Below are 24,376 nucleotides of genomic sequence, written 5' to 3'. Positions count from 1 at the left end.
TATTTCACGTGCTGTATGGTAAGTAGCGCCGTCTTGTTGGAACCAAATGTTGTGGAGTTCATGGGCTTCAATTTTCGGCATTAAAAAGTCGTTTATATTGGCACGATAGCGTCCACCTTTCACTGTTACAATAGCGCCAGCCGCGTTTTTTAAGAAATATAGGATGATGATTCCTTCAGCCCATAGGCCGCACAAAACGGTTGTTTTTAATACATGTCTTGATTAGTGCACTTGGATGATTTCGGGTTACTCTTTAGCCAAAATTTGAAAATTTTGCTTATTGACATAGCCATTAAGGGGACCCGATGCCATGTTTTTTCGATATTTCGAAAGTATATTACCTTAGAAATATACTGTGAAATTTTGTTGCGGAAATTCCCAATATTTTAGTTTCTACAGCGCATTAACTAGGTATAGAGCGGTCCTCCTGCTCCTGTACCTCAAACTTTAAACTCATTTATCTCGAAACGACTTTTTTCTGCCTGGTGTTGTAAAAAAAAATTATTCAACCGAATCGTCTGAAATTTTAAAATGTTATTCACAACATCAATGGCTATCGCCCGATCTAGAATCATATTATTATTTGAATTAATTCCTATTTTTTATTAAAAAATTGAAAAAAAACGATTTTTAGAGTGTCAAATTCATTGTTTTATTCTAGTACGGGACATAGCTGCAGTCATACTGATTAATAATTTTTTTGGTTTTTGTGTTTCAAATAAATAGAAGAGCCAAAATGGAAAACACCGTCCAGGTTCTATTTTTCGCGAGGGTCAACTTCAGCTCCATTTTTAAAAGATTTAAAATTAAAAAAATTCTTTTTTTCATTTTTGTATGTAAAAGAAGTTAAATAAATGTCTAAAAAATTAAATATCGTTTTTTATTTTTTATTGTAAAAAAAATTCCTGAAAATACCCTATATTTTCGAGCTCTAGTACACCGGGACCCCTTAAGCAAAAAATGGGCCTCATCGCTGAACGGTTTTGTACACCCATAAGTTGGCTTGAGTGCGCGATGACACTTTTCGTAGAATGTCGATTTTCGTAATACAGTTGTACGATTTGTAAACGTTATTGAGGCGTAAGTCTTTCCAAGCTGAAATGTCAATTTACACTGAAAAATGATGTATTTAGTTTGACAGTAGTCATGCGTTATCTTTCAAAAGCCCTATTGGAAGAACCCCCTCTAATTTAATCACCCTTTATAGTAACCATCTGAAAACTGAAGAAAAAAATTGAAAATGGAACAAGCAAATTGACAACTCCTATCCATTGTTGAACTTATTTATGTATGCGCAGTGGTTTTTAATAGGATCATTGTTAAAAGGCCGTAAAATTTTATTATGAACTATTTAAGGGTTTGGTCATCTCTCGCGAAAGTCATTTAAATTCAAGATCATGCGATTTGACCTACACAAATTCTTGTGATACTTTCCATAGTCGTAGCTCGATGCCAATAAGCTGTAAATGAACGCTGCCCTCAGGGTTAGTGTAGTCCACACCATTGCTAAAAATCTGCAGACCTATTCAACAGAGCCGTTGAAAGTTAGCCACGGCATAAATTTGAACGATGTCACATTCCATTTATAATGGCCTACATATATGTGCCTGTGAAATTAAACAAGAGCTTTTGTAATGCCTCATATACAGCTTGTTTTATTCCCGCCCAAATTGAAAAATCCCACACATGCACATATGCAAATGAGTGTAAGTTTTTCGATATTACAAGTGTTGCGTTGAACAGACAGCTGAACTCGCTGTCAAAGGTCCCTATGTGAAGGCTTAAACACAACTGTAAAGCACTTGCCAGCCGTTTAGCCTTGTGGGTATGTGCATACAAGTACATATTAAATGTAAAAAGCCACAGGTACATCAGCAAAATATGTTTTTGTTGTTGTGGCAAGCACAATGTTCGCCAATAAGGCAGCGAGTACTTTACATACATGAACTGATTTAAATGCACAATTTTTATTGTAATTTTAGTACTCAGTCAAGTGAATGTTTGCAATCATTTTATGTACATAAGTATAAATATGGACATATCCAGGAGCATATGTGTTCGGTTTTGTCTGTGCGTGCACATGATAGCTACATATGTACATGCAGTATAGCACAATTCCAAGCAAATAGCCCATGACGCTCGTAAAATGGCACTTTTCATAAGTTACTGTTTATAGTTGTTTTTGTTGCAGTTATTGCAGACTGTTCGTTGTGGTGTTACTTTTGTAAAATGCGTTTGCGTGCACTATTTCGATGTACTTAAGCGTTTCCCTTGTAACAAACACACAGAGTTATGTGTTTGTGTGTTCGTTTGACAAAAATATTACGTATACGTCCGGCTGCACTGAGTGTAAAGCCTTTCACCCGTCCTTTAAGTGGTTGACAGGTAATTTATGCTGACCTGGTTTAAATAGCATAAGTGAAGTGACACAACAGTTTTCTCTCTCATTGAGTTCTTTCTAAAATTGCTAAAATCAAAGTTTTGTAAAACAGCAAAGTATTGAAATTTCGCTTTGTCTTTTGGTTTGATTTTAATAAAAAATGTAATTTGGCTAAACGTTTAATAAAGCTTATATCCAGCGATACATGTGCCATTAATAGGTATATACGTCCATAATTTAGAGTAGAGCTATTCTTCGATAACTGAGATAGGCGCGAATTACCAAAAATAGCCCTTAATTCTAAACAATTCTCAAAAATTTGCAAAAAGAAAGTTTGTATTACCATGAAGGAGCTAGAAACATATAGAACAAAATCCTAAATATCGTACAGCTTATTATTTTTATTTTTAATTTGTATGTGGGATAAGCACCGAAATCCTAACTCGGTCAGTGTGGGACTTTAACCCATACTAAACCTTCTATCGTCAAAGTACCGTTCCGCCCGCTACTACCGATAAATATTTCGTTGGGAGGCGATTTGAGCACTAGACTCTACGTCTGTTTCTCTCCAGATGCAAAAAAAAAACGAAAATAGCATCAACTTGTTGCCACCCATTTCTTAAATTATTTGATGTGATAGTAACCCCTGTCATATCAGGGCTCGCCCACCCGCCATGAATCTGTCTATACCATGGAAAGGTAAGTTTCTCTGTCTGGTATCGTTAGTTTGCCTGCAATTTTGTGTTGGACGGCTTACACGCTTTCTTGACGTTCGCGTCTTTGCTTTGCCTACTCGCTGTAGCGAAGTTACTGCATTATCGGCAGCCACATGCTGCATGTCGTTCTCTGTGTTTTTGCTCTTCAGCATCTGTGGTACTAGACTCTTGGGCGTGACACTACATCCGAGGTTATCTTCTAGTCGCTCCCTAAGTCTTCTGAAACGAGAACATCGAAAAGCACATGTTCCGCATCTTCGTCGATTTCTGGTTCGCAGTATAGAGCCTTCTTATGCCCAAAGGGAAGAAGGTATGCTTTAAAACCTCTATGACGACTAAGGATTTGTTGTTGCGCCTTATATATTTAGCAGCACATATCTCTACCAAGTCAAGTGGACATAGGTCAGTTATGGCGAGCACAGCGTCTTCCGAAACCGTTATGACAGAGCAGACTCTAAGAGCGCACAGAAAATAGCGCACGAAGCAAATCCTCGTGCATAAGTAGCGCGTTAAAATGCACCCCACCAAACTGTCGCACGAGGAGGATAAACCTTATCACTCCTGCCAGCACCTGTCTTGCTTGCTGTCTTGGTCCGCTGACATTTGCCATTATTGTGGCAAGAATTACCGTTGCAATCGCAGCTAAGTCGATGATCTACGAGGATGCCTAGGCACTTCACATGCGGCTTAGACTCAATGAAGTTGCCGCCAACTCTGAGCTGCACCTTTTTTATCCTCTTACGCAGCTGATGAGTACCCTGATGAGTATGCCTTATGGATAACCAGTTTGAGATTTTTCGCGCAAAGCCGTTCCTGAGCCACTTGTATGCTATGTTGCGCAATGCTGACTACCTCCGCAGTGAAGCCCCCTTGCGTTCTTTGAGAGGTATAGTTGGTCATACATATTTGGTAGTAAATCGCATTATTGTGGTCGTTGTTTGCAAGCAACCGAGAATTTTAATATATGTTTTGAATCCCACAATTCTTCCTCTTTAAGAAAGCATTTAGAATTGTGCCGGAAAACTAAAGAGTAATTTTTAAGAGCTGAAGAACATAAAATGATAATACAAAGCAAGAAATACTGTTGGAATAAATTTTTATTTTAATCTGGTTCAAGACATCTAATTTTGTAATAATATATCCGGCATATATATGTCCGACGCGGCAACGAAGTACATGGTCCGTGCGTTCGGTCCAATTTTTGGATACTTTTTGGGAATGAATCTAAATAATAAATCTAAGTGAGCACAATTAGCTAAAATGTGACGCAAAGGGGGACATTAGGCTTCCATTCTTGCACGAGCTATATTTTATAGGTACGTAGGCCAGGATCCTTACGTATAATTTTCCACGTAGACGAAGGGCAAAGGCCAAGAAGTTGAGAACGTTCGACATTTCGGCGTTTTCTTCAACACTTCCCTTTATAAAATTCGTGAACAAATTTATTTTTTCTAATTAAATTTTCACAATTTCCATAGCTTTAAACGATTCAGAATGGCTTATTAAACCTTACTGATCAGGAATGTTAACACTGTTTGCAATCTCAGCTATCAAACCATACTTATCAATATCGATGGTTCTCATGTAGCTAAAAAAACACCCAATATATGTATGTAAAAACAAGTAAAAAAACTACACAATTCTGCACCAAGTCCTCTGTGTGCTTCCCTCTGGCTGTTGCGCATAGCAGCAGTAAAGCAGTTATGGTGAACGGAAGCTACTCTGTGTGTTGCCAAGTTATATACCCATATCCTTACAAATTTGCACATGTTTGCAGATGCGTATTGTATTGTGTTTCGTCTTAACGCTTTATTGATTTTCAATTGGAGATGCCTCATAAATCGTTAGGGTATTTCACATTTATTCACTAACTGACACACAGGACACACGCAGATTCTGCGCACATGACAGATGGAAAATAAAAGTAGTGATATAAGCCGCATGCTAGTGTGTGTATGTAAATATAGGTAAGTATAAAAAATAGTTTTTAGCATTTCTTTGAAAATCCCGCCGCATAGTTGCAGTGGTGCTATTTGTCTGCTATTAAGCAATGTCCTTTCACCGGTATGTGAAGCGAAATTCCAAACAAGTTATGAATTGTCTATTTTAATGCGGGTATGTAGTACGAGGTAACATGGACTAATACTATGTACTAGTACGTTAGTAAGTATTTTTTCTTAACTTTTTGTTGCTGTCATTTTAGACAGTCTGTAACACAAGGAGATTCGTTCGATGACTAGCAGAAGCTATTCCTTTTCGTGCGTATCTAATATACATAGATACAAACATATATAAAAATATACAAACAGATATATGTATGTGATATCTGCGAGCCTTGCATATATGCATAAAAATTTACATAAAATGCAATGACAGCAAGGGCGAAATGAAAACTTAAGTATGAAAAACGGCAAAATGAAGTTCTACCTTTGCCACACCCATACTACAACCAATCGAAGCAAGCGTTCTGCTGCCCGTCTGCGACGCCTTTTGCATGAAAAGAAAAGGGAAGAACAGGCTGGTCTGAACGCAGACCGAAGGGAACAAAAGCGATTTAGTAATCCACAACTATTTCAATATAAGTTCGTTCAACGATGATTCAGCTTACTTAGCGCGTAATGGTCGAAATGGGTAGCGTCACTCTAGGATTATGGAAAATTCCATTTAGGGTCTTAGCAACAACTTAAAGTTGGTTTTAAAAATTCATCCATTTTGCTGCTCTTTGTTTCTTTATCTACTACCGAAATAAAACTTCAAAATCGGCTATGTTTTTTGACCGCTAAAGATGTAAAGTTTTGTTTTCACAATATACGGGGGTGGTTCAATAAGTATCCGTGTTAGAAATGCAGACAGCATTTTTTTTTTAAATTTTTTTTTTTATTTTTCAACATAGTTTTCTTTTAGAAAGATACACTTTTCTCAACGCTCCGGTCATTTTTTTAACCACTCCAAAAATCGGATTTGTTGAACTCTTCAAAGTAGCCCTCTGTCTCGGCGATGGCTTCCTCTTTTGAATTAAATTTTTTTCCGCGACCCATTTCTTCATGTTAGGGAACAAGAAAAAGTTGCAGCGAGGCAGATCGGGTGAATACGGGGGCGTGGCAGAAAATCATAACGCAATTCATGCAGTTCGACGGCGACAACTCCGGATGAATGTGCTGGTGCCTTATCGAGCTTCTTTTTCGCCAAATACGGCGGTGTCTTCTGCAATTTTTTGTGAAAGCGATCCAATAACTCATTGTAATATTGCAAAGTGATCGTTCTTCCTTCAAAAAGGCCATGGAACTGTCTTCGCCTTCTTTGTAGCAGATTCACCGAGAGAAATCCATTGTTTTGATTGTTGCTTAATTTCTGGTGCGTAATGATGAATTTAGGTTTCATCAACGGTGACAACTCGACACAGAAATTCTTTCGGATTTCACTTTAACTGCTCCAAACCGCACGCGCTTGTTGTTGTTTGTGAGCAATCGCAGCACCTGTCAGGCCGAACATTTTTTCATCGTGTAAAATATTAATTGCCGTTGCGGTTGACCCACTAATGGCCTATGTTACTTCGCGCACTTTCGTTCGTCGATCAGCGAGAATCTCGTCGTGGACTTTTTCAATGATTTCCTTGGTAACCACGTCTGCCAGGAGTCCTGGTCGTTACTCACCAGAAACGAATGTTCGCCCACGTTTAAATTCGTTGAACCAATATCTAACTGTGGTCGTAGATGGCGAAGCTGTTCCCATAGACAGCATCCAACTTTTTTTTATGTTCGCACATATTATTCCATCCAAAAACAAGATACGAATTACCGAACGATACTCTTTTTCCATCTTAGCGAAAATCACGAAACCCGTCTTACTCGAATAGCTGCCAAATCCAAACTAGCCTATCAATCAGTCTGAAATATGTTTAGCCGTCGTTTGATAGATGACAGCACACGATGCTAACACCAACTTGCCTCAGGAACGCCCTCTGCCATCAAACACGGGCACTTATTGAATCGCCCTCGTATACTGAAACCTAGTAGAAATTTGTGCAGTCCTCTGTAGGAACATCCCAGTAGGACAACTTTGAACTCATTTCGCATTAGTTGCTACCTACATAGAGAATTCGGTGGCATCCTAACTGTCTACATCAAAAACGGGGTTTGAAGAAGGGAAATTTATCAAAATCTCGAACATCATGTAATGTAAATTGTACGGATCTGCGCTTGAAAACACTACAGTGATGTGACTGGATGCAAGCTTCTCTTGTTGAATTTTTTTGGTTGTTTAAGGTTATTATAATGCAAATAGGAGCTTAAAGTACTTCTTCATTATATCAATTCAATTACACCAGATTGACCATTCCTATCACTGTGAACTGCGTTGCCGCGAATACTTTGGAAAGTACCGCTAAATAACACACAATGAGTGGATCAACGCGCTAACAGAACGAATATTCGCCACGTTTTGTCCACATGTATTATAATTTATTCTATTGCAGATTATCCTTTACCAACAAATGGTACAACGTTTAGTTGTAAGAAACTATTAGTCAAGTAAAAAGTAGTCAGTATTTTTTATGTGTCCTTTTGGTTAAAAACTATTCAACTCAATTAATTGACCTGTGTTTATGAATTTATTAACCTAACCTAACCTTGGTTGAAAACTTACATATTGGCAAAATTGAGAAGTCTTTGTCCCTATTTATGATCTGCTCATTGGCCTCTCTTAAAGTTGGCTTGTACTATCAAGAATCTTTTGCAAATGATAATCCCTTTTTAGAGAAGTCTCAGCTACAGAGCGGATGTAATAGAACCTATTGTCCAAGCTTTCGAAGATCCTGGCGTGTCGCTAAAGACGTTTGTGGCCTGTCGTTGTCTGGATGGAACACAACACCTTTTCTATTCATCAACTCTGTACACTTCTTCTACTTGAATCTGGTCAATTTTTGACACTATAGCGCATGAGCCCATGAATAAATGAACAAAAGGGAGGGGAATTATTTATTGTGCAATGAAAACAACCAAACACAGGAAATTATATGCACACACAAATACTTTCTTGGCACGGCGTCTTCCGCATAAAAACACAAAAAACATCATTTTAAGGCTTTATTTGCATTTGTGCTTTCACATTTTAACACACGGCACTTCGTTTTCACTAGTTTATTTAGTTCAAATCTCATAATATTACCAATCCATTTATTGAATTTTCACAAACATATAATTTCTCCTCCTTTTGTTGGTTTTGTTCGTTTGTTTTGTATTGGAAAAGGGAACTGACGTCAGACTTGTCAAAATCGTGAAAAATAAAGTAACTGTTTTAAGAAGGCGCCACCTATATAAGTAGTACTCAATTCGCCTTAGCTCTGAAATGAGGGCCTGATTCAATGAGAGTAGAATATATTGGTTGATTCAATTTCAATTCAGCAAATCACACAGTAAAACCTCCTTGGTTGTTAAAACGGGCTTGGTTATCGTTTGGACCAGCAAATGTCTATCCTCGGCCTATTCCATTAAATAGTTAGCTAACTATTTAGACCACAGTAGCCGAATGACTTGGTACGTGACTACCATTTCGAAGTGCATAGGTTCCAACCTGAGTGCTTGAAACACCAAATAATAGAAAAAGTTTTTTCAATAGCGGACGCCCCTCGGCAGACAATGGCAAGCCTCTGACTGTATTTCTGCCATGAAAAAGCTCCTCACAAAAAACCTTTAGCTGTTCGGAGGCGTCTTTAAACTGTAGATCCCTCCATTTGTACACAACATTAAGATGCGTACGACAAATAGGAGGAGGAGCTTCGCAAAATACCCAAAACAGGGTGTAAGCGCGAATTATAAAATAAACACAGACTGTGTGTAGTTGCCTGGTGATTGTAAAAACTTCTAATTAAAATAATTTCTTAAAATATTTGTTCAAAATATGTAAAGGTGTTGCATATTGGTTTGTGATATGGCGACTCACGCATTATTTGGATTCTAGGGAAGAAATTAGGGAAATTTTATATTTCCCAATCTACAATTTTTCTAGGCTGCGCTATAACTAAATATGATTTTCCTTTGTCAGTGCTAGTTTACGGAAGAAGTAAAAGAATATGCATACTACTGTGGGCAAAAAGTAAGGTGAATTTATTTGTCAAACTTCGCGGGATTAAAATTTCGCTCTAGTTATTTTTTTCATGAGTTGGCAGCACTGTTAATAACATCTGGGCCATCTTTCATGTGAATGTCATTATCAGTAATATATTTACGCTTGTGTTTACCAAACGACCAAGAGTGCATTTTTCGATTTTTACAATGTCTGATTGAGCAGAGAAGTGCCATCAAATTTTGTTTGCGGAATGAAATTTCGGCTGCGGAAACATTTAGCATGTTGCAGAAGCCATTTGGTGATTCGACCATGTCGCAGAAAAATGTTAAACTGTTAAAGACTTTACTGATATGATCGGAATATCAGAAGGATCTGTGAAAACTATTTTGAAAGACCATTTGGGCCTACGAAAAGTCAAATCTCGTTTGGTACCGAAAACTCTCAATTTCTTGGAAAAAAGTCGTCGCGTTGATGTGTGTGAAACAATGCTTTCAGACTATCAGGACAAGCTCAAATGCATCATTACGTGAGATGAGACTTGGATTTTTGCTTACGACCCTGAAACAACCGACCAATCAAGCGAATATTGTGCTAAAGGCGAGGCCAGACCGAAAAGAGCACGTCAAAGTCGTTCAAAAATAATGGTCATGATGACAGTTTTTTTCAATTTTCGAGGTGTGGTGCACTATGAATTCCTTCCACCTGGCCAAACTGTTAATAAGGAATATTATTTGAGCGTTATGCGTCGTTTACGTGAAGCAATTCCTCTAAAAAGACCAGAATTATGGGCCAACAACTCTTGGTTTTTGCATCACGATAATGCACCGTCTCACACTGCACTCGTTCTTCGTGACCATTTCACGAATTTGACCAAGCAAGAAACAAAACCATACAAACTGACGTAGAATCAAATACTAAAATAGTGGAAATTCTCTCTTAATTGTACAGCTTAGATGGCACTTAGTTAGTTAGGCACTAGATTCTCTATTTAATTTGGCATGTTAGACATTAATTTTGGTTAACAAATTTTTAAAGGGATTTTAACTCTTAAAAAAGTACTTTCAGCATATTTGTTTTTTAATTTTATATCTGAGATATAACCTTCATTATTATCAGATATGGAGAAGCGATATTTGTTAATTAAGATAACCATAACCATTTTATTTCCTAATTTCCATGTAATTACACAAACATGTTTGTCCATATGTATGGATACACTAATTTCATTTACAAAACATTTTGGTTAGTGCTTAAGCGAACTCTACAAAACAATTTGCACTGTTGGCATTGATTATTATTTTCGTAAATCTTTAATGCAGTCATCACGATTTAATTACAGGATATCATGCTAACTATGATCGCTGTGAACTGCTTTGACCTTATGACCCCTATAATACGAGCAATGGTAGAGCATAGGAAAAGTAATTATTTACAGGCCAAATAATAGTAATTAAGCCAGTTTTGAAATGGCGCACTAGTTGATACAATAATGCCACAAAATTAAATGCAGTATAAACCCGTGGGTACCAGACAACGGTCCCAGACTGACTTAGTATACACAACCACTGCCAGTCTCCGATGTAGATAAGGTAGACACAAAAGTGGCGCCATTCGCAAACCGCTCATTTATTTGATTTGACAATTGAGTGAGGTCAGTACAGGAAATAAACAAACATTTGCGAGCACATGTGTGCCCGTGCAGATGTATGTGGGCACAATTTCTTCTATACCACTTATTTTTGCTTATTTTTCCTCTTCTTTTTGTTTATTTATTTTCTGAACCAACGTCACGGCTCTGGCATAGTGCAGTTTTGTATTCTAGCATTCTTGGTACCAATCCTATTTACTCACAGTGGTTGTCCTTAGCAGGAGGCTATAGCCACCGCAGCACTACAAGTAGATAGTAATTTACATGCAGGGAGACAATTGCCACCTTAGCATTACACTTCTCCCTCCTTTCGTCAGTCGCTTTGTAAAGAGCGAAAAGGCAGATGGGTTTTTATGAGGTTTCTCATTGCCTGCTGAGGGGCGACCGTTATTAGCAAAATCTTTTTGTATTATTTGATATTTCATGCCCGGACATTCAAAAGTCCGCACTTTCGAATGGCAGCCACGCACCAACGCATTCGGCTACTGCGGCCGCGTCGTATGCTTTATGAATGCTTGCATAAATTATATAAATTTACATTTAAGATTTTGTCTTCCTTTTAATTTATTTATTTTTCTTCATAGAAAACTTTTAGAACATATTTTCTTTTGACTTTTAATAGTTTCGCATAGTTGCATTGCGAACGATACTGTGGTGTTTGAAATTGGAATTTGCTTTTGAAATGGAATAATATTAAATATTTGTTGTTATTAAAAATAAATAAATAAATAATTGGCGCGTACACTTCTTTCAGGTGTTTGACCGAGCTCCTCCTTCTATTACTGACGTTCAATGCATCTTTAATGCTTTAAACGCCTATTACTAATCACTTTGTTGAATTGCTAAAATGTGTGCAAAATTGGTTGTCCGCGAAATTATAATGTTATTGTTTCGTGCACCACAAAAGATGTGAAAAATATGCAAGTACTCGCAAACATTAGCGACAATAAATCAACCAGTAATTTTTTTGAGTCTCTTTTCACATTCAACTTCATCAACTTGAAATAAAGTAAACATAAATTTTAAAATAGAATGCGCATGCAAGCACAAACAAATCGATTGTTTTCACTGTTACTTGATTTTGCCTTCCATTCGTCGCCTGTTTTCCGTACGGAAAAAACAAAAATAGATATTCACATGTCGAACAAAATGTAATATAAAAGAGGTCGATGTATCCCTAGCACATATTTTCGTATCTACATGTGATACTGTCTTGGCGATTGACCCCAGTCTATGCTAAGTTCTATTTACGAAAAGAGAATCGCTACCGCACGTGTTGGAGGAAACTTATATTACATTTATATACATATATATGAGTGTATTGTATAGGTAGGTAGGTGAAATGGTTGAAGTGCCGGTCTGGCACTCCTCAAATAGCACTAAAGCGCCGTTTTGATACCATTATGAGACCTCCAACAGGAAGATATCTACAGACATGATGATTTTGTTCCAAAATTGCACGTCATCTTCAGCCATTTCGATGACCATTTTTCGGAAAAACTGGACATGTCGCAACCGTACCACTAGAACAACGCAGAACAGTAAATTCTGAGTGGTACACAACCATTTGTTTGCCAGTTGTATTCCAAGAAATTAGGAAAACCAATCGCTAAAGACGGATCACTCTTCACCAGGACAATGCAAGCTCTTACACATCGGCTCAAACAAATGCATTTTTGAGCACCCAAAACATCGAATTAATGGGTCATCCGCCGTATAGTCCTGACTTGGCACCGAATGACTTCTTTTTATTCCAGTACGTACAGACTGAGAGGTCAACGTTTTTCGACACCTGAAGAAGCGGTTGCGGCATTCAGAATGCATCTTTTGGAGGTACCTCATTCAGAGTGGCAAAAGTGCTTCGACAATTGGTTCAAACGCATGCAAAAGTGTATAGATCTTCATGGAGAATATTTTGAAAAACAATAAAGTGATTTTCGATGATTAAAATTTGTTTTTGTTCTCTAATCCCGACATATAAAAGGCACCCCTCGAACAACACTATGCAACTGGTTATTCAATTCGTCTCTCCGGTTACGTGTTTGATTGCGGAATTATGACATGCCACCTTTAATCGATTACAGTGTTGCCCATATGTTGGTCCGATCAGCAAATTTAGGGCTTTATGGGTATGGCACCTCTACTTTGGACTTAAAGTTTGTGTGGGAGATTTTCTGGAGATGGATTAATACTCTCTCCACTCTTTCTTTACTAAACGAGACGATGAATTGTTCATCACAATAAAACATTGTAAAGATCCATAAGAAAAAACATTCTCAGTTGGTCGTGAAGAAATGTTCACAGCTGAGATCGTCTGATTCGAAAACGTTCTTTTATGTAACAAGAATAATTAAATTTTATAGAAAATTGTTTTAAAAAGTCAAATATGTCGTACAAATTTCTCAAAAAAAAAAAAAGATTATTATATTGTACAATATAAAATATTTATTATTGTATATTTTCCAAGTCAATGATATTTTTTTTGTTCTTGTCGATATTCCATTGCCTTTAATGTTACCTTAAACATTCTAATTTGTCATAGCCTCCCCGCCAATACGCTCAAGCAAAAATACCAAGCATACACACCATCACACACCTAAGGGCCTGTCACAAGAAATAGGAAAAGGTGTGCTTTTTTACTTGTAATTTTGTACAATGCAGTAAAACGCTCTTTGACTTTTTTCGCTTTCTGAGTAATTCGTCATACAAAAATTTGTCAATTACGAAACTGTGGCAATGCACGAGAAATTTATTTGAAAACTACAATTTGATTTTCTAATTGACTAAGAGCGATTTGCTGTTTGTAAACAAAAAAAGGGAATATCAGCTGACGAAAATAAGTTTACCACCTCGATGATGTAGCCTGGGAGGTTAGAGATTAGTTGCCCTAAGTATTTAATTTCTTTAAGAAATTTGAGTTGTTTACAATTTAATTATAAAGATTATTTCAAAAGTGACACCAATATGTCAGTAGTGAATAATTTCTAGGCGGTGTATGTTTTTTTGGTCATTTTTGACGCATTTGTGACATTTGTCATATAAAAGAATTTGTGATTTTTTTTGGTGGAAATGAATGAATGAGTTGACAATTGAAAGCTTGGGGAAAAAAATTTAAGAAAGTGGTTCCGTTGAGGATAGCGAAAGTGCTGGTAGACCAAATACTGAACGGTTTGTTGAGAATATTGCTGCTGTAGCGCAAAGTGTTGCTGAACAACCATCAACATTGATATGGTATTTCGACGTTCTCCGCAAATAGGCATTCATGAATCCATTGCTTGGCGGATTTTACCGCCAGCCGTGTTTAGGTTGAGTGCGGTATTTTGAAGAAAGGTATAGAAATGGTGAAACCTGAAAGAATCTACATTTCTATCACTACCCCCGTTTTGCCAACTTTTTTGATCTACGCTCAATCATCACTATACCATACTAACATTTTCCATTAGTTATGTAATGATCATTAATTGAGTACAATTAGGGTTTTTTTGTGTTCGGATTGCACATAAACTTAGATGCTTAGATGAATGTTTTAGTTTAGTATGTATTAATACGAGTATGTTAATAATGTAATTCTTTCATGCCAGCCAATAGCCGCAGATAACTGCTCATTGCAGGCAAAATGTGCATGCGGTAAGGACTTCCAATCAAATGTAATCACTAAAGGTCTAAGGTGAGTGGTCAAACAAAACATACACATGAAATCATGAGAGGAGGCTGATAGGGTGAGTGGTAATTAATGTAAGTTAATTTACATACATATGCAGATGTCCTTCCACATGAAGAAGTGCAAACCTATCAGGAGCAAAGACTGCTAATTTGACTTTAGATATTCGATTTGTGCAATGAGTTATTTTAGTAATGTATTATATTACTGACATTACTAACAGATAATAGCACATACATATTGTCTTGGAGTACGAGTATAAGTTTATAGTTTATAGCCTTTTTATATTTTCTTTTATTTTACAACGATTTGTTTGCTGTTTCACAAAGGGAAAGTATTTATTCGATAGAACTCTTTCTGCGTTACAAAACAAGATTAATTGTATCTATTTTTGAGTTATTTAATTTTTTATGAATTTTGAAGCTTATAATTGGAATACCCAGAATGCAGAAGTCATTCTGCAAATTGCTTCTCAGCTTCTCGCATGCCACCGAGCAACATGCGGTCATAAACAGCGCTTTTTATATCGAATCGTCACGGGAGATGAGAAATAGTGTCTATACATCAATATGAAGCAAAGAAAGTAGCGGGTGGCTCTAGGAGATACGCCAAAGCCGAGAATAAAGCCGGATCTTCATATAAAGAAGATCATCATGTGTGTTTGGTTGGACTGGGAGGGCATGGTGCACTGGAAATGCTAGAGAAGTATGCCACGATCAACAAGGAGCCCTACATTTCCCAGGCTATTCGTCTGAAAAGACCCGATCGATACAGTCGAACCATACTCCTTTACGACAATGCCAGAACCTGTGGCGTCAAAGCCACACTCCAAAAGCTCGAATGTCCTTCAGCATCCGCCGTATTCTTCAGACCTTGCTACGACCGATTACTATCTTTTCTGCTCCCAGTCAAACCATATGAAGGGCATTACCTTCGATAACAAAGAGTTTCTTCAAAACTGATTTAACAACTTCTTTGACACCAGACCAGACGATTTTTGGCGGAACGGAATCAAAAAATTGGTCGAGAGGTGGGGAGAGGTTGTAAAGAGCAACGTCGAATATATAATTGATTAACTTAATCATATAATTATTGTTTTTTGTTTAAGGAGTCCCGGTGGTCTAGAGCTCGAAAGCTTAGGGTATTTTCAGGAATTTTATTTTACAATAAAGAAATGAAAAACGATTTTTAAATTTTTTAGACTTTTTATTTAACTTCTTTTTACATACAACAATGAAACAAAATTTTGTTTTTTAATTTTAATAATTTAAAATATGGCGCTGAAGCTGACTCTCCCGAAAAATTGGACCTGTCCATTTTGGCTCTTCTATTTATCTGAAACACAAAAACCAAACAATTATTAATCAGTATGACTGTAGCTATGTCCCGTATTAGAATAAACAACAAACAAAAAAATGGCAAAATGGCAGGGGTTTGAATTTGACACTCTAAAAATCGTGTTTTCATTCAGTTTTTTAATAAAAAATATAAGAAATAAGGTAAGTAATAATATGAACAGCATAATAAAACTTCCGACGATTCGGTTGAATAGTTTTTTTTAAGAACACCAGGCCGTTTCGAGATAAATGAGTATAAAGTTTGACGTACGGAGCGCGCGGACTGCTCTCTACCTAGTTAATGGGCTGTAGAAGCTATAAAATTGGGAATTTCCGCAAAAAAAAAAATAAAAAATCGATTTTTTGAAATTTCTAGACCACCGGGCCCCTTAAATAAAAACCTTGGGTGAAAACGCTACGAACTATTTATGCATATATATATGCATATCAGCAACAAGTTAATCAACTATAGACTAATTTTCAAACATTTTTGGAAAATTCATAAACAGTTTTTAATATTGCGTTTGGCGTTAAGTCCAGCATATAATTGTTAAAGCCTTACTATATATAAATGTTAGATGTGCTTATACTCACCGCAGACAGACACGCTCTTCATCGTCCGTATTCATTTTCGATTAAGCATAGGTACAATTCAACATTCACATCGAACTTGTCGCACGTTTATATGTAGCTACTGCTGCTGGTTAATGCAAATTTCACTTTGTTGTGTTTTGCGTAAGCACGTTTCGATTTCGATGCATGGCAAGAACGCAACATCGAAATAAATATTTTAATTAAACTATTTGAGTTTGAGCTGCAAATAGAGAGGTTTATATTAGATTAATAATAGATAGATAAAATATTAGATTGAGTGAATCCAAATTAAAATTATCAAATTTTAATTATAAATTGCTTCAGATAATTGCTTTCAGAGAGCAAATTTTAAATGGAATTAATAGTCAAATTGTTAATTTTATTGGTGAAATTGGTTGTTAAATTTATCAAAAATGCTTACATCTGAATACAAACGGAGAGTCCCAACTGGCAGGGCTTACGCCTTACTTTTCTACGCTTTAATGTACGAATATTTACGTAGCAAAGTATTTATTTAATTTCAGAAATCAATAAACAATTGTTCTTACTGACTACTTATTAAAAAAGCTAATTTAACACAAGAAACAAAGGAAAATTAAATTACAATAGACGGTGTAATTGAACGGGAAAACATAGTTTAGATAATATAAAATCAAATTTAATAGAATTCGTGATTTGGTTGAGTTCATGAATAGAGTGAGCAATAAGAGCATTGCAGGCATACCTTGTTCTGGACCTACTCAAATGGAATGAATATTTAATACGTAAGCACCTCCTAGAGACCGAAAAGTTAATCATTTCTAGAAGAGAGGATCTGTCAATTCTCCCCTGATAGTACTAAGCAAAAGCGACAAAATCGATCTTCTAGTTTAAGGTACGGTGCACTAAACAGGAGGCACCTCTTCAACTACCCCGACGAGATCCAGGACAAAACGAATCGACAACTACTGGACCTGACAAAGTTAAACGACAGACGATAAACGACATTCATCGGGAGACCCTTACCACCTAAGCTTCTCATAAGCTCCCGACCCCCGATTACCATAATCGAAGTCCAATAGCAGAAGAAGAGCTCCAGCTACCAGAGAGACCCGCGTAACCTTGGCACAATTGCGTTCTGGATATTATAGCAGGTTAAACTCCTATCAATTTAGAATTGATCCCGACATACTAAACATACCTATATCCAGCATGTAAAGATATCCCGCACGTTACTAACCACCTTTTCATATGCCCCATCAAATCCATTCATCTAATACGCCTCTCCCTCTGGACCCAAACTGTCGAAACAGCAAGTTTTCTGGGCCTTCGGTTACCGCTAGATGAAGACGACCGGAGATTTAAATTGTCCAAGGTTTAGTACATCTTCTAGTTATTACATGTTTGAAATTAATTTGAAGTAAACGGGATTTATATGGTGAGACAATATCAGAGAAATTATGGGAAGAGACAGCGTACTTAACAAAAACCTTTTGAACTCAATAAGTTCTCTCAGAGAATTGGTGGTAAGGTCTCCAAATAAACGCGGTATACTCTAATGTAAATCGAACAAATGCAGTAAACAGCAACTTAAGAGTATAAGGGTGTGCAAATTTCGAAATATTTCTTCTTATAAAACTAAGAGTAGAGTTCGCTTTAGATATAAGAAAATCTATATGATTAAGAAATGTAAAGCATGCATCAAAAACCACCCATAGATCTTTGATTTCTTCAGCATACTGGAGTATATCATCACCGATGTTATAATATCTACTAAACTATTAACATCAGTTTGCAGTTTATGTACAATAAATCTGCCGAGTTTGAAATAATGGCATATATTTTTATGCCATCCGCATACAGAAGGAAATAGGCAAAAGAAAAAAATAGATAAATAAAACAAAAAACAAGGGATCCAATATACTTCCTTGAGGTACACCAGAGGACACAGAAAAAGGAGCAGATAGAAACTACACAATGGTTATTACATAGATTAGATTGAATTGTGGGGGATTGAGCAAGATCAAGAACTCAGTCAGGAAGACCATTGACCCAGATAGATCACAATGGAAGGAACAGATAGGTAGGATCTATCTTTTCGATTCATTGATGAATCTTAAGAGATCCGGATGACGAAGAGTATGAACTTCATCCATGGTCAGAATATCGCACCCCAACAGCCGTAGTCTGATTCTAGAGACCGCCGGACATCTACACAGAAAATGTTCTGCAATGTCCACAAGACAGGCATTCGACAGACGTTGTTCCCTTTGATTGCACCTACCTGTACCCTGAGGTTCTTTCTACTAAGTTTTAGAAGAAAGGTCGTTAATTTTATGCTTGGTTCTTTCACTAAGCACTTAGCTACTCTGCAGGAGCCACTTAGACAAACGTCTTCTATGGGTAGACCGCATGAAGTCGTCAATCCATAGAACCTTCATTACCAGTTTATCAGCCAACTCATTCCCTGTAATACCGCAGTGTCTAGGCACCCAAATAAGACAAACTTTGTTGTGTTTTGCAACACTGTTCAGTTTTGACTTACATTCACCGACTAATTTCGAAGAGCGGCGTGAGTTAGCAAAGGCTCTCGGTGCAACTTAACTGTCACTACAAATTCCAATAATACTACCTCGCCACTTTTTCTCAATTAGCTAGTATGTTACATGCAAGGTGGCATAGACTTTCGTTAAGAATACGGTGGCCATCTGTCCTGTAGCGTCGCAGTACTTAGTGTCTGGACTTCACCATTGATCTCTATCAATCAAAACGTCATATTTCCTACCGATGCTAACGTAAGGCACCAGATCGTCCGTTGGATTCGAGAACAGTGTACACCGCTCCAACAACTGATATGCTATTTTGGTGATATGATACTTTTAGTTGCAAAATACATATTTTCTTAAACTATATTTTCAAATAATTTAGATACTGACGAGAGCTTCGAGATTGGTCTGACACCAATGTTTTAACAACTTTTAAAAATTTGAATCATAACTGTAGTTTTCCAGTCGTCGATAAAGACACCGGAGGGTAACGATTTACTGAAAATTAACTTAAGAGGTAAAGCAAGAGCTGAACAATATTTGAAAAGAGCAACTGAAAGACCATCAGCATCCTGTTTTGTAGAGGGATATAGGGCTAAAGTACTCTTCTCCACATCTTCCAATGACAGGTTCAAACGCCCAATGTTAAGAGACGAGGTAGCAGCCGCAGGGCAGGCCCAGTGTGAATCAGGTTCATCACTTAGAAAATTTGCTTTAAAAAAATCAAGAAACAGGTTTACCACTTCAGAAGATGTAGTAGCTAATTTATTATTAGAAAAGCAACAGATGGAACAAACGAATGTGACTTCTTAGATTTGATATATTGTCAAAAAGACTTCGGAATGGATTTAATATCCACATAATATCCAGACTTAAAATATAATTATTATGTATAAATTTATTTTAGCAATTCAATTTTTTTGATTATAGGTACATCTAAACAATATCAATTATGTAATATTTTAGATAAATTTTAGCGTAGAAAACTTGATAAAGCATATATTAAAGAAGCTTTTCTTGCCCGAAAATACGTCTAAGACAAGTCTTAATTCATCTTAGCCTAAGCTATTTTGATTGAGCTCAACAAAGCACGCCAGTCATTTGCTAGTTATCGGATGAAGTGAATAAAATCCTTTCCAATACAAAAGAGCCTGTCATTTTCCTCTACTACCACCAGCACTTATCGAATCGAATACTCTCAGAACTGAAGCGTTTGTATCAATTCATACTTCATGGTGTAGCCTGGGCAGTTTCAGCATCTTTACTCATAGTTACATATATATATCCATGCCCCGTAAAGCTCAAAGCTCCATCGTCTAGGATATTCACTATAGAGTTCTACAATTTTTTTTTTCCGAATACAAGACAACCGTAGTGAAAAACTTATAAAACGTGGAGTTGGTTCGTCGAGACAGAACTTTACTTCTCAGTTGTTTACCTAGTCCAAATTAGCACTCGTTGACAAGAGTGATTCTTCGATGAATTTCAATGCTCATACTATTAACGATATTAGCTTGTGCTATTTTCCAATCAGTGGGGCTTATTTCAAAAGTATAGCAATCAATAGTGAGGCGCGTGTTGAAATGCGATACGCTGGCGTTTCTTTGATGACGAGTGATACCTCGTCTTATTCTCGTTTACTTTCAGATCAATTCGCTTCTCTTCTTTATCCGGACAAATTATTTTAATATCGTCGGCATACGACAACAATCATAAGTATAGTGTCTGATAATCTTTTCCAGCACCAGCATGTAGAAGATTCATGGCAGCTAAGTCATTCTGTTTGAAATATCGTCCGGTCTGGTAGATGCGCTTCCCAATTCTGGGACAGCTGGGCATATTGTATGAATTCATTTTACGGGTAACCAAATTCAGACAAGGCAGGGATTGATTTATTTATTTTTTTTGTTAATATCCTGAGCAAAGCAGCTATACCAGGCCTAATGAATTACGGATCAGGTTCAGTTAGTTCGTTTGACGATAGACTTTAGCCTTTCATACAAGGCACTCGGTAGAATCTGATATGTAATACCAAGAACAATATTTCAGCGATAGCAAAAGCAGATTGCTCTATAACTCTTCTTTTGAATTGTTCAGAGCAGACTTAAATTCGAATCGGGAGGCATGCTTTGATCCTACCATATTTGGTTGGACCTTCAGATTTTGGAAATTTTTCTACAGTTAGTGAATACAACTACTGACTGCTGCTGTATCGAGAATGCAAATAAGTTTTTTTTTGTTTTAATTGGATATACGAGCGCCCTTCACTTATCAGTGCTACTTGCGTATATTTAAAGAATTTTTTTTTAAATAGAGAAAAGAAATACCACAATGTACATAACTGAGCGATATAGTCCCAGCTTCCACTGAAGAAAAAGTAGGCTATATTTTATTAAAACCTCGAAAAGGTTCTTCCAAAACAATATTTTACTCTTCTATTGCCTATCCTATAAACCACCAAAAGTCGCAATTAAACTCTTTTATTTTAACAGTTTTCAGAAGCAATATATGTATTTCTGTCACAATATTTAATGAGCTTAAATTCCATATATTACTAATATACTTCTCCATTCCGTCAAATGGAAAATTTACTGTTTTACTGACAACAAAGAACAACTGATTTTCAAACTGACATATTTCGGAAATTGCTAATTAGGCAATTTGACTATCCCCTGTACTGAAATATATTTGTAATAACACCCTTGCACCTGTCTGAATACAGTTATTCGGTGGAAACTCTGTACATGAAAGCATGAAATTGATGTTGATTGTCTGCTAGCTGACACCAAAGTTTCATGTACTTTGTATGTTCGCTTGCATGCCTCCTTCTGTACCAACAGATGCGTCTACTCGTGTTAGTAAGTCTATGCTTGACAACTTCTTTGCAATACTCACGTCCCTAATCTTTAAAATAAACAATTTATTCTGCACTGTAGGCACTCACAAGAAAACTCAAATCCAAACAAGAAATAAGCAAATAAGAATGCGAAGGCATGAGCAGCACAACTATGGTGCCATAAAAGATAGACAAAACATAGAGGCAACTGCGTCTTGCCGGCAACAGCCATTTCACTTGCAGGGGCTTTCATGTGCAATATTTCCATCATGTTATCTGAATTTAAATGACATTTAAAAGGACACCATGCCATTTGTGCTAATTTTAGAGCAAAAACAACTTTAATTGTGATGTCGTATGAGGGTACAACGCAGCGTATGAGTAATTGTTTGCTGTGAAGTTGATCAGACGTGAAACGATTTGAGTGCTCACGAGCGGAAGAAGGCGGAAAATGAAGTGGCAAGAAGGCAAAAAAATAAATGAAAAAGAATTAACAGTAGCAAAAAATTTACGAGAGTTCGCTGCTGTGTAAGAACGAACATTTCAGTTTTACAATGATTTAGCTGCGACTTGTTGCTTTGCGCCATTAGTTGGCGTACGTACGAATAGCTTCTTTTTCAAGTAGCCTGCAGTGATATTGTCAACATATATAATTTATTTCTCATAAGTAAATTTTTATATGCATGTATGTATATAAATATGTATATATATTCGCTTCCTTCGGTTACTTTTATTTTGCTGTCTGTAGTTTAGAACCAATCGACCTGACAATGTGCGCCCGTTCCGTGCTTGCGAAAATCGTCGTAGGGTAGGTACGTACATATACACATATATATGGTTCAACTATTTGTAAGCGGCGATAAGTTTTGCACACATTTTTCAACGTTCTAAAAAATGTGTGCATAAGTAACGCAAACTGTTGGGAGAAATCGATTTATATTAGCTGCCGCAGTTTGCGAACAGTTGGCATATAGGTACATTTTTTCAAAGTTACAAATGTGGTGTTCTCTGATTTTAAAATTCCCTTTCAATGAGCCAATATTTAACTCTATTTATGTATTTTTTTTTCACAGCGCTTTAAGAAAGCTCTAAATCTTATTGACCCTCCCCCGCGAGAATGCGACGAAATAATCAATAAAGATATTTGAAAAGTACCTCGATTTTATGTGAATAGGCTAACGAAGATAGACATGCCACAACGACATCCACCAAAACCTACATTCGAATACATCCCTGGATGGCATCATAAAAAATTTTAAAATTAAATTCCGAAGAGTAAAAATTTGTTCATTACAAATTTTTAAAAACGTGTTTTAATGTGAAGAATTTAAAATAATTAAGTAGCATCTGACAACGAATTACCCCTTAATTCAGATAAATCTAAGTGCATCACTACGCTAAAATTATGGACGGAGTTTATTATTGCGGCCACCGTAGCTGAATGGGTTGGTGCGTGGTTCAAGTCTCGGTTAAACGCCAAAAGTAAGAAAAAGTTTTTTCTAATAGCGGTCGCCCTAGGCAGCAAATGGCAAGCCTCCGAGTGTATTTTTGACATGAGATCCTCATAAAAAATATCTGCCCTAATTCCTTTTGACTCTCACCATATATATATATGTATATGTTAATATGTTTATGATGCCGATGCATTTTTGTTTTCGTTGATGCATTTTTAATAAAGGGTGTTTTTTTTAGAGGTTAGGTTTTCAAGTTGGCACTACTCTTTTCGTAGATGGTCTTTTTGACAGCTGTCACTTGAGTTATGCTCAGTTTGGTTTGCCATTTCATAATGAATAGACTTACACCTGAACAACGTTTGCAAATCGTGCAAATTTATTACCTAAACGAGATGGCCACCGATCCTGATTTTCACAAAAAAATTTTGTTCAGCGATGAAGCTCACTTTTGGTTGAATGGGTATGTCAATAAGCAAAATTGTCGCATTTGGAGTGAACATAATCCCCAAGCCATTGCTGAGACGCCGTTACATCCTCAAAAAGTCACTGTTTGGTGTGCTCTATGGGCAGAGGGAATCATTGGTCCATATTTCTTTAAAAATGAAGCCGGCCATAATGTTACAGTCAATGGAGAGCGCTATAGAGCCATGATTAATGACTTTTTCGTGCCTGAATTGGACGATGTTGATGTGGACGACATTTGGTTCCAACAAGACGGCGCTACATCCCATACAGCCAACGCAACAATCGATTTATGGAAGGAAACTTTTGGTGAGCGCATTATCTCGCGCCGTGGACCTGTGGCGTGGCCTCCAAGATCGTGCGATATAACACCGCTGGACTATTTCTTGTGGGGCTATGTGAAGTGGCTTGTCTACGCAGATAAGCCCGAGACAATTGACGTCTTGGAAGAGAATATTCGGCGCGTTATTGCTGACATACGGCCCCAACTGCTGCAAAAAGTGGTCGAAAATTGGGCCTCTCGGCTGGAATTTATTCGGGTCAGCCGCGGCGGCCACTTGCCCGAAATCATTTTTAAAACATAATGGCAAACCCTTATCTTTATAATAAAGCTAAATTCTTGGCCATAACATTAAATTATATACGTTTTATTTCATCTTGAAAACCTAACCTCTAAAGAAAACACCCTTTATTAAAG

General features: G+C 36.9%; 1 protein-coding gene across 2 annotated transcripts in view; it reads right to left on the bottom strand.

Annotated features, from left to right (window-relative positions):
* LOC128861701 (adenylyl cyclase 78C) overlaps positions 1 to 24,376 on the bottom strand; it is a 208,244-nt gene that overhangs the window by 105,886 nt on the left and 77,982 nt on the right. For both annotated transcript variants that reach the window (XM_054100039.1, XM_054100040.1), the window contains exon 2: positions 16,403 to 16,622. In XM_054100039.1, the coding sequence (XP_053956014.1) occupies positions 16,403 to 16,437 (35 nt within the window). In that variant the 5' untranslated portion in view covers positions 16,438 to 16,622. The remainder of the gene's footprint in view (positions 1 to 16,402; positions 16,623 to 24,376) is intronic.

Source organism: Anastrepha ludens, chromosome 4 (assembly GCF_028408465.1).
Source record: "Anastrepha ludens isolate Willacy chromosome 4, idAnaLude1.1, whole genome shotgun sequence".
Taxonomy (NCBI): domain Eukaryota; kingdom Metazoa; phylum Arthropoda; class Insecta; order Diptera; family Tephritidae; genus Anastrepha; species Anastrepha ludens.
This window is presented reverse-complemented; position numbering and strand designations above follow the sequence as displayed.